Genomic DNA, 11134 nt, shown 5'->3' with positions numbered 1-11134 from the left:
AAACTGTCAATTCACAGATCCAAGCAGCTCAATGACCTCCAACAACAGAAGTGCCGCCAATTAATTAAAGATCTGGTGTAAATCCCTACTAAAGAATTTTTCACCCCACCCAGATTTCTGAAGCCAGTGCTTGTCCTTAAGAAGGACAAGCAGGAAGATTAATGTGGTCAATATTCTGTGTAAGCACCTCCGTGTTTGCGGTAGCCTTTGAGTCACTGGGCGTTGGAATCGCAGGCTGTCAAGGGAGGCCCCGGAACTAGTTCAGGCACAGGTGCAGACGACCTAGCTATTAAATTGTTAATTCTCTTTGTAGAGCCTTCTGGAGAACATCCTTTTCCTTGAATTTAACATATTAATGCTCACTACCCCACCTTCAAACCCGTGACCTCAAAGCATCTACCAGCAGCGCCGGTTCATCCTCCCACAAGGGACGGCGGGAAGAACAGGTGCGGACCCGGTGCTGAGCCCACCGAGGAAACCGACCGCCCAGCTGGGGGTGGCTGCCCTTTCACCTTCCCCTTGGGGCGCAGTTTCCGGGGTAGGATTCCCCAGGGGGTGGCGCAGGCCCCCCTCCCCGCGGTGCCGGGCTCGCTGTCCGCTTCGGTCCCCCGAGTGGTCCGCTATGTTTTGGTTTTGCTTGTTTGTGTGTGTGTGTTTTTTTTGCCTGTGACTTTGCGAAATGTTCTGGGACGAGAGACAAAGTCTTGGTCTCCGAGAACTAACAGAACGCTGCTTTCGGCTGAAATATCTACTGGGAACCCTCAAGGTTTCCAATGTCATCACTATGAAAACAGATTACAAATGGACATCATTTAATCTGGCTCTCTGGACCCCACTGGGACTCGGTTTGACTTCAGTTCATCTTTTCTTTGGTGGGTTTTAAGTCTTGAGAAAATGTGCCCCAGAATGAGGACTCCAAAAAGGATGCAGGAGATTTGGGGTGGGGTCGGGGGGGCGGTGGAAAGAGGTTTGAATCCGGTAAATGGTCAAACTGTACCTGTCAGGTTGGACCCGTGTGACTTCTTCGTCGCGTTTACATCCCGATTACAGACACTTAACCGCCGACTGGGGAGAGGCTCCTGCACTAGGGCGGCGGCGGCGGCGGGGCGGGGACGGGTCCCCTCCCTCGTCCTGACGACCCGCTTCCCCTTCGGGCTTTGATCTTCCCGGAGAAAACCGGCTCGGCCCGGCGGCGGCGGCGGCCCGCGTGCCCCGCCCGCCCCGCGCGGCCCGGAGGCCGGTCCTGCCCGCGCGCCCCGCCCCCGCCGCCGCCCCCGCCCAGCCCCGCGCGAGCGCCGCGGTGCAGCCGCCGGGATGTGACCTTCAGAGCCGCCCGCACGGGATGACCGGAGCCATCGCCCCGCGGCGCCCGCGCCTCGCCACGGCCCCGCGGGCGCTCTGACCGCGCGCGCCCGGCTGCCGGCCCCGGTCTCAGTCCCGGCCGTCGTCCCCGTCCCCGCCCGCCATGCCGCCCGGGCCCGCCGCCACCCTGGGCACTGCGCTGCTGCTGCTGCTGCTGGCCTCCGAGTCCGCGCACAGTGAGTACCGCGCGGGCCCGCGGCGCGGGCTGGGCCTGGGGACCCGTCTCAACACCCCGCCACCCCGGGGGCGAGGGGAGCCCCGGTGCCCGCGCCCAGACCCGGCCCCGTGCGCGCCGACCCCGTGCGCCTCGGCCCCGCCGCGCTGACGGCGTGTCCCCGCTCTCTCCCCGCTCCTCCCGCCCGTGCCCGGGAAGCCGTGATCTTGCGGGCGCGCGAGGCGGCGCAGTTCCTGAGGCCCAGGCAGCGCCGCGCCTACCAGGTCTTCGAGGAGGCCAAGCAGGGCCACCTGGAGAGGGAGTGCATCGAGGAGCTGTGCAGCCAGGAGGAGGCCCGGGAAGTGTTCGAGAACGACCCCGAGACGGTGAGCGCGCGGGCCGGGGAGGTGTGCGCCCGGCGCCTGGGACCGCGAGGTGGAGCAGGGCAGCCGGGTCCCCTCGAGCGCCGTCCCTGCGGCGCCGCATTTCCGGGGACACCGTCCGTGCGCGCACGGCTGGGAGCCCCGGCGTCCGCGGCAAGTCCTTCGGCTGCAGGGCACACCCAGACCCTTATTAGGGGGCGGTCGGCGCGGCGGAAGGGCAGGGTCTTAGGCGCCGGGACCCGGGCCCACCCTCAAGCCTCCTCCTTCTGAGGCCCAGTTCTGCTGGTGACGCCAGGTGCCGCCTTAGCTGGAGGTGGGTGGCGGATGTCGGCGGGGGGTCCTGCGGACGCCCTGCAGTCCTCTTCCCTCGGTAAGCCTGTGAAAGCAGCCGCTTTGAAAGAACCGTGCAGTTATATGACAGGTCAACCGGGATGCCGCAGGGTCCGTTTTAAAATGTAAAAGAAATAAATGGTTTAAAAACCAGATCAGTTTCCTACCTCCCCGCCCCCTTAGCTAGACTGGAGAGGGCGGGGGTGGTGGTGGGGGGAGCTGTTCACAGCGCCCTGATCCGCATCAGGAGGGATGGAGCGTTAGCTTCAAAGGCGTGAGGGCTGGACCCGCTGCTGGCAGCAGCGGGTCCCTCGGCAGGAGGACGCGAGTAGAGCTGGAACACGTACCGTGGAGGGGTCGGGGGCGGTCCGAGTGGACAGCAGGGACGGGCCCGGGTCCCGCCGCCGGTGGGCAGCCCCTGTGGAAAGGTGAACTCGCCGAAGCAGCTGGTGACTTCAGGAGCCCGACGGGCTGGCTCAGGGCAGATTTCTATTAATAATGTCCTCGGAGAATGTGGGGTGGCTGGGCACCCGACCACAGGGAGCAGCCCCGGTGTGGCCTCCGCGTCAGCGCAGGAGCTGTGTCATCTTCGGGGAGGGGAGAGGTGGTGGCGGTGCCCTGGGGGACCTGGTGCGCGTCTTTGGGACGCAGGACTGATGGAGGTGGGGTGGACTCACACTGCATCGCTGCACCGCGAGGTCAGGGTGATTTCACAGCTGGTTTTGGTCCTACGGGAATTTTTCTTTTAAAGGATTCTTCTGGGATGAAATAAATGTCTCGTGTTATAAACAAATGACAGTGAGGCCCGTGGGCTTTTACTTTGACTCCCGTTTCTGACCGGTTGGTTTGACCATCCCTTCAGTCCGCTTTCCGAAACAAGCTTTACAGTGATGGCCCAGCCCGCGGCGGCGGCGGCGGCTGAGTTGTGACAGGTGCTTCTGCCGCGACTCTGCCCTCAGTGTCCGCAGCAACGCGGTTTGTTTTGCCACCGGTCTCTTCTGGCCTGTTTGCCCGTTTCTTTAATGTGAGTCCCAGTGGCCCAGAGGAGCTGGCACCTGCAGAGGAGTTCTGAAGGCCCCGCGGGGGGCTGTGTCCCGGCCCTGCTGCGGGATTGTGTGCCGGCTGCAGTCCCGCCAGCCCCAGGCCCAGCCTGGAGCGCTGGCTTGTACAGAGTGTGGGACGGGCTTGCGGGTGACAAGCCTTGAGGGCAGCAAGGCCACCACCCACTCCAGCCTGCCCCTGCCCTGCCCCAGTCCCTGCTTTCCAGGACGGAAAGGCCTTGGGCCTGGGCACACTGCACACTAAGTGCTGTGCCACCCTTCCCAGAGGCATCCCCCCTCTGACTTTAACTGCTTTTACGTTTTAATGATAACTTTGTCTACAATGGATGAAATGAAGACAAGACAAGGAAAGCAGTGCTCACAGCCCGTGACTTTAACGAGACCACCGTTTCTGTGCAGGGACTTTGTACTTCCTACAGCGTCCTGACTTCCCTCCCTGCCGAGGTGGAGTTGCTGTAACACTGGGGGCACGCTCTCTCACACCCACCCCATCCACCCATCGGGAGTGTGGGAACTCCTTTCATATCACAGCCATCTGTAATTTTCCAGAATTCTGTGCTCCTTTCTGACCCCCATCCCCAAGTCATAATCACAGCTTTCCCTTTATTTACCAGCTTCCCAGGGTGGACCGGCTCCTTTTGTGCCTTCCCTTGCAGTCAATGCAAAAACCCCTCATCTCAACCCGCACCTCGCATGCTGTGTAGAGCGCCGTGCAGACTGCTTGCGCTCTGTCTGGGTCTGGCCCTTGGTTGGTTGTCCTTTTCCTCAGGTGGTGCTGTGGAAGGCTGGGAGGATCCCAGCTAGGGTCGTGGGCTGAGGTTGGTGCTGAGGGGCTCCTGCTCTGGTCGACCAGCTGCCCCTCCAGGTGTCCACACCGTCCTTTCCCTCACTTTGGGGAGGCCCCAGATTCCAGGGACCTGGGATCCCTGGGGAGCCCTCCAAACACACCTCACTGCTAATGCGCCTTTGGAGAAACAGCTCTTGTGAACGAGGCCGTCCTACGACATTACCAGTGGGCCCCTCTGCCCCACACAGTTTGGGGCTCTCTTGAGAAACATCAATTCCTCGCCTTCAGATGTTGTTCCTTGTGAGTGTTTGCGGGGATGACCCAGGATGAGCGCCCTGACCTTAGTTCAAAAAGTCACCAAGACCTGGTTCTGTGACCGTCACGGGACCTCCCGCCAGCGTCCTGATGTGTGACAGGAGAGGCCGTAGAATCAGCATCCACTGGGCTGTGATCCGCTCGCCTGCTCAAGGGGGTGCTAGTAGGAAAAGCCAGTCCTTACCTGCCAGAGTCACCTCTGGGGCTGGCCTGTCCTCTGTGTGTCTGGCCGTTGCAGCCACACACACCTGGCGGAGCTTCCCCGTTCAGTTCCTGGGGCTCTGGGGGCCGGTGAGGGGGAATGGGGGAGGACGCCCTGCGCCCTGAGCTGGGGGCTGGGGCACCTGGAGCCGGCCCTCTGGGCGGCAAGCCGCTCCTGGAATCCGGAGGCTGTGCCCTCTGTGCTGGGTGTGTTCTAGGCTCTTCCTGCCAGGGCTGGTTGTTCCACCCTGGGCCTGGGCCGTCTTCCTCTTTGGGGATGGAGGCGCCTGAGGGATAGAGCTCTCCTTTGAGCAGATAGCTATGGGCGCCTTCCCGATTCCTGGGGTTAAGGGAGCCTGGGGGCCCTCCTGATGCAGGTGTCGCCTGCTTCCCTCCTGCTGACCATGGTCTCCTCCACATTCTTTCGGGCCTCGGGGGGAGTCCCCGCCCTGCCCTCCACCCAGAGCCAGCGATTAGATTCCCTCCTTATCTTGTTTTCCTTTCACATTGTTACCCTCTCTTCCTGGCATTTCCCTCGTTCTGGCCTCTTGTCAAGAGGACTCTGGGTGCCAGGCCCCCAGGCACCCCTGCTGGGTCCCCTGAGCTCTCCCCAGAGCTCACCAGGCCAGCCCAGCAGTCACCTTCCCGCTTAAGTCCTTTAAGGCCAGTGGGTTCCAGACAGCGATACCATTGCCCTTGGCCTCCAGAAAGGATTCTGGACGAAAGACTTACCCAGCCCGACCTGCGGCCCGGCATGGTTCACAACCTCCCAGCACCAGTGCCGCCCGAGGCCTGCGTGTCGGGAGGAATTCCAGGTCCTGGGCCTTGACCCCATCACCTTGGTTAGTTTGAGATGCAACAACAATGTTCACAGCGCTCACAGCTCGGGCGGCATCCCACCCACAGGGCCCCTCGGCCTCCTGTGCAGCCCAAGCCTGACCTCTGACCTCGCGTGTTCACCCCGCACCCTGTGTCTCTCTCTGGCGGTGTCTGTCTGACTCTCTGTCTGTCTCTGTCTCTCTCCCCCCACCCCACCCCACCCCCGCTGTCTCAGACATGGGGGCCCAGTGGTGGTGATACTTCCCTACCCAGGAGGGTTTTCGGGGTGCAGTCAGTTTCACAGCCCTGCAGGGCTGCCCCCTTGTCTTGAACTGCGTCTGCCCTCCAGGGACACCTGTCTTCCTGAGACCCCAGGGTCTCTGGGGACAGCTTGGGGAGGGGCACCCCCGAGGGAGGTGGAAGCCCTTCCCTCAAGTCTCCCCTGTTGGGATGGCCTAAGGGGTCTCAGGGGGCCCAGCAGGAGGGGGGAGAGGGCCCTCGTCACCCCCAGTGACCTCCAGGACAGCCTCGGGCCCCCTGCCCCCCACGCCTGGACAGCAGCCCCTAACACTCACTTGGATGCTCAGACACGCACTTGCACACCCCGCTCCTCCGTGCCACACGGGGGTCCATCGAGGAGTGTGACCAGGCGCCCTCCCTGTGCAGATCCAGCCCCAGCTCCTGTCTGCCTGGGCGGCCCCTTGCCCCCCGGGCTGCCCAGGCCTCCCCACTGGGCCCCGTCCCTCCAGGGCTTCCTCCCCTGGAGGCCCAAGGAAGCTGGCAGGGCAGGGCAGGGTCTCCGAGTCATCACGTTTTCTCCAGAGCTGGCTCCGCACGGCTCAGAGGCCTGCGGACGGCTGGTTAGACAGGCCGGCATTCAGGCCCCCAGCGCTGGGCCTGCCGCTCCCCGGGTGGCCTTGAGGGAGAGACAGGCTCTGTCTGGCCCCCCTTTGCTGCCCCTGTGCCTACAGACGTGCTTGTTTTAGTCCCAGGGGTCTGCCCGGCCCGGAGCTGGGCCCTGCAGTGTCATGACAGGGCAGCCCCCTAAATGACACCTCGTCCCAGCCTGCGGGCTTAACGTCTATGGAAAACCAATTAAAGAGATTTTGAAAGTCACCTCAGGTCTGCCTATGGGACCTAGGAAGAACACACCCTTTGAGAAGCTGATGCCTGTTTCTCGAGATTCTGAGGTGCTGGGCCGGGACACTGCGAACCCGCCAGGCGGTTACTTTGCTCTGGCTTCACTGGCAGCGGTCTGGCGTCTTGGTGCTGCTGCTCCTGTGATGCGGACTGGGCTGTGGTTTGAGGGTTAACATTTGGTGTCGGGAATACTCTGCCCCTTTGGTGGTGGTTTTAGTCCAGTGATTTCGTTGCGATCCTGGTGCGGACACTGTAAATTGTGACCCTGAGAGAGTGCAGTTTATTAAGTTTTAAAGTAAGTTTTAAGGAGGTGTTGGAAGTGGACGGAGTTCTTTATCTGCCTCTGAGAAAGGCGCTTTGCACCAATTAAAAACACGTCATTCAAAGGAGGTAGTGATGTGTTGCCATCATACTTATTATTTTCTTGGACTTTTTTTTTTCCCCAAATTCTAGGTGAAATTTGTTTCCTTGCAGTTAGTGCCTATGATAATAAAATACATTCTTTTCCACATCTGTCCCCAAACCCTGCTATCTAAACCCAGTTCTCTGAGGACCTCTTCTTGGAACACTGTGCCCTGTGGAAACCCCACAGCTGGGCTGGGCCAGCTCCCAGGGCGTCTGGGAAGGTCACTGCTGCAGCTACGGGGCTGGAGGCCAGGCTGGGGCCGCCTGCCCAGCACGTGGCATGACTGGCGGCCACAGGTACAGCCCCCAGGGGCCTCTGGTTTGGACACATGTTTCTTTAGTGTGATGCTTCAGGTTGAAATGGAAAACGTGTTAGGAGATGGCTGTTGGCAGTTGTCGGGGGCAGGGCACCTTCTCCTGTGGGGTGTGGCAGACCCTGACCCCTGACCCCTGACCCAGGTCTGCACCCACCACATGCATCCTCTGAGTCTCTCCTCGTTCACACCAGCCCATCCTGTGCTGCTCAGAATTGAACGCTCACGTGTGCGGGGCTGTGGTTCAGCAGGGACCCGAAAGGTGCCGAGGTGCCCTTCCATCCCCTTCCAGACGCCAGGAACGGACTGGAGCTGTGCAGTCACAGAATCTGTCACGGGATCGCAGAATGCTGCTTCGGGCGAGTCTGAGCCAGCCCATGGAGGCGCCCGTGAGCTGCGGCCCGGGAATTGACCGACTCAAGGGAGTCAGGTCATTAGTGGGAGGACCAGAGGGAACTCAGGGCTGACCCGTGAGCCCAAGTGACTGCGGCCTCCAGGGCGAGCCTGGGTCCCGTCTGCACAGCCCGCTCTCAGGGCCTCCTGGACACACTACCTTTGCGCAAAGGCTGTGTTGGAGCTGTGCTGTTTGCCCTGGTAACTTGTCACCCTGTACTCTGTCCAGCATTTTATTTGGGGGTTTTGCATGACGGGAACATACATCGTTTTGTTTTTCCCGAATTAACGTGAACAGGGAAGCGTAGCGTTGCGTTTCTGACCTGGCTGACCTGGCTGACCTGACCGTGCCGTCCGCGCCTGCCCGTCTCACCCGCAGCAGCACGAGTCCTCTGCAGCCCCGCCCGTGTGGGTCCCTGCAGAGGGACGGGTGGTCGCCGGCTCCGCCCTGATCCCCGGGCGGCGTCCCCTTCCCTCGTCTCTTCTCTCCCACTCGCTCTCTCCGGCTTCTCACCTCCTTCCCCACTCCTGTCGGCGCCGCTGCGGCCTCTCAGCCTCGGGACAAAGTCTGCGGCCCCCGCCCCCCCCACCCCCCAGCATGCATCCTGCAGGCTCCATGGAGCATCTCTGGTGCTACCCCTTCTGCCTCCTCGGGGCCCTCCCAGGACAGGCCGACGTTCCGTCCCACCTGCTGGGCCTCGGTCCCCATTCACGCTGCCAAGCAGCCGCGTACGGTCTCTCCCTGTGGCTTTGGGATGACGCTTGAGCCCCCGGCCCGGCTGCCCACCAAGCCCCCTCCTGGCGCTGGAGACTGCGAGGGCCGTGTCCCTGCCCAGAGCCCCCTGGTGCCCGCTCTGCCCCTTTGGTCCACAAGCTCCTGGGGGACACATTCTACGCGCTGGCGCCCTGCTAGGGGCTGGCATCCCGCTAGGGGCTGGTGGGCATGTCTTTGTGGGCAGGAGGCAGACAACGTTATCCCTCCGCCTGGTCCTGCGCTGCCTGAACTCCGCAAGGCCAGCTGCCACGTGTCGGCAGGGACAGGTCGGCGGGGACAGGAGCGTCCCTGCCTGACTCCAGGGAAGATGTGTCGTTTCCTCACTGCTGTAACACTTCAGCAGAAACTTAACCTTCTGGAGGCCCCAGTAGGGAACCCACGCCTGCCTTTTCCAGCTTCTGGAGGCGCCGCATCCCTGGCTCGGGCCCCTCCTCCATCCTCCTGGCCGGCAGGTCGGCGTTCTTTCTACGTTGCTATTTCTGGATCTGTTGCTGCCTTGCTCTTCCGTGTTTGCACACCCTGTGGTCCCCTGAGCCCCCGATGGCCCGGGGAATCACCTCCTCCCAAGGTCAGCCGATCAGCAACCTCACTGACCTTCGCTGTGGAGCCCACCATATTCACAGCTGCCGGGAGGAGGACCTGGACGTCTTTGGGGTCACTGTTGTGCCACCACAAGGTTGTAGGGAGGACTGAGCATGGGGTCTGGTGCTTAGAAACCGCTCAGTGCAGCATAGCCGTGGTTTGAATAAAGTTTTGCTGGTTCACCTTCGTGAATCACATTTCCCAGAGAGAACGTGGCAGGCCCGACAGGGAAGGCTTAGCACCTGGTCAGGCTTAGCACCCGGTGAGGCCTAGTATGTGGTGAGGCCTAGTAGTATCCAGTGTGGCTTAGTACCCGGTGAGACATAGCACCCGGTGAGGCCTAGTATGTGGTGAGGCCTAGTAGTATCCAGTATGGCTTAGTACCCGGTGAGACATAGCACCCGGTGAGGCCTAGTATGTGGTGAGGCCTAGTAGTATCCAGTATGGCTTAGTACCCGGTGAGACATAGCACCCGGTGAGGCCTAGTATGTGGTGAGGCCTAGTAGTATCCAGTGTGGCTTAGTACCCGGTGAGACATAGCACCCGGTGAGGCCTAGTATGTGGTGAGGCCTAGTAGTATCCAGTGTGGCTTAGTACCCGGTGAGACATAGCACCCGGTGAGGCCTAGTATGTGGTGAGGCCTAGTAGTATCCAGTGTGGCTTAGCACCCGGTGAGACATAGCACCCGGTGAGGCCTAGTATGTGGTGAGGCCTAGTAGTAATCAGTGTGGCTTAGTACCCGGTGAGACATAGCACCCGGTGAGGCCTAGTATGTGGTGAGGCCTAGTAGTATCCAGTGTGGCTTAGTTGTTTCCTGCCTGTGAGCACCCCAGCCACTCAAGTGAGCAACATCGCTGCATTTGGCCTTGAGAACAAAGGGGTTTCCGAGCAAAGCTGTGGATGATCAGCCAGTGCTGTGAAGGTGAGAGCCCAGCAGCCCCAGGAAGCCTCCGCCAGGAGAGCACAATAGACGGGAAGAAAGGCCACTTCGAGTGAGCCACTGAACACGGATCAGGTTACCCAGTGAGTGCAGCAGTCCATCTTGAGGGATGAAACCGTAAATTATAAAAACAAATTTATTCCATTTCACGCTTTATAAAATTGGATCATAAAGGTAAGTAGGCACTAAATTTTCAGAACAAAGAGAGATTGAAGTAAGATTTGGGGGAGAGGCAGGGCGTATGTTTTCGAAATAATAATGGTTTTCAGAAAGCCTACATTCTCCTTACCATAAATGGAGACATGTTTGCTAAAAGTGTTTGGCAACTTCATCCATAGTCCCATGAGCCTTTGTTAATCCTGGATAATCAGGTTATTCTGTCTTGAAGCAGTCATTCTATGATACTTGCAAACTTTCTCTTCTGTCATTGTTAACTGGCCTAAACCCTGATTTATCAGTGCCTTTGCATTGGTTATTTCCCAAAACATTCTCACCGACTCATGAAATCTTGACTCATGGTAGATTTATAACATTACTTTGCAGGTCATTACAAATCTGAAAATTGCACTCACTTTTCCAGTTCAGCTAGCCTGGTATTTTTGCCTCATAAATTTGGAAAATGCAAGCAACAGTGGTTTAAACAAGACAGTTTTATTTATCTCTCATGTAAAAGGTGGGAGGCAGGCTGCCTGGGGCTGCTCCATCGTGGGGGCCCAGGGGCTTCCATGACCTATTTGTGCTCCATTGTACTGGTGCATGGCCTTTGTCTTCCAGGCCTCCTCACACACTGGGCAAGATGCTGGAATACCAGCCATCACATCTACATTCCAGCAAGGAGGCCAGAGAACCAAAGTACTCCACTCTCTTTACTCAGTTCCATTCTCTGTGTGTACCTCATTGGCCAGAATTTAGTCACATGCCCACCCCTAGTTGCAAGGGAGGCTGGGAAGTGCAGTCCTGTAGCTGGGTGCATTGCAGCCCTAACTAAATCCAGAGTTCTCTTACTGAGGCTGAAGGGAGGATTGCGGATGCTGGATGGCAACTGCAAATCTCTGCTGTGGGGGAGAGGTGTTTGGAAGCAAACCTGTTTTACGAGGTTCATTTCCAAGCGTATTTTCATGCCTGGCAGTAGACACTGTACTTAGCCACGTCAGAGGGTTTTTGCACAACACG

General features: G+C 59.6%; 1 protein-coding gene across 1 annotated transcript in view; it reads left to right on the top strand.

The window, feature by feature from the left end:
* Nucleotides 1–1465: 1465 nt before the first annotated feature.
* The window catches only part of GAS6 (growth arrest specific 6), a 33520-nt gene continuing 23851 nt past the window's right edge, over nt 1466–11134 (top strand). Inside the window, exons 1-2 of the mRNA XM_060079978.1 lie at nt 1466–1538; nt 1736–1902. Of these exons, the coding sequence (XP_059935961.1) occupies nt 1466–1538; nt 1736–1902 (240 nt within the window). The remainder of the gene's footprint in view (nt 1539–1735; nt 1903–11134) is intronic.

The sequence above is a fragment of the Mesoplodon densirostris genome, chromosome 17 (genome assembly GCF_025265405.1).
Source record: "Mesoplodon densirostris isolate mMesDen1 chromosome 17, mMesDen1 primary haplotype, whole genome shotgun sequence".
NCBI classification, from domain to species: Eukaryota; Metazoa; Chordata; class Mammalia; order Artiodactyla; family Ziphiidae; genus Mesoplodon; species Mesoplodon densirostris.
Note: the sequence above shows the minus strand (reverse complement) of the source record. Positions and strands in the feature narration are given on the sequence as shown.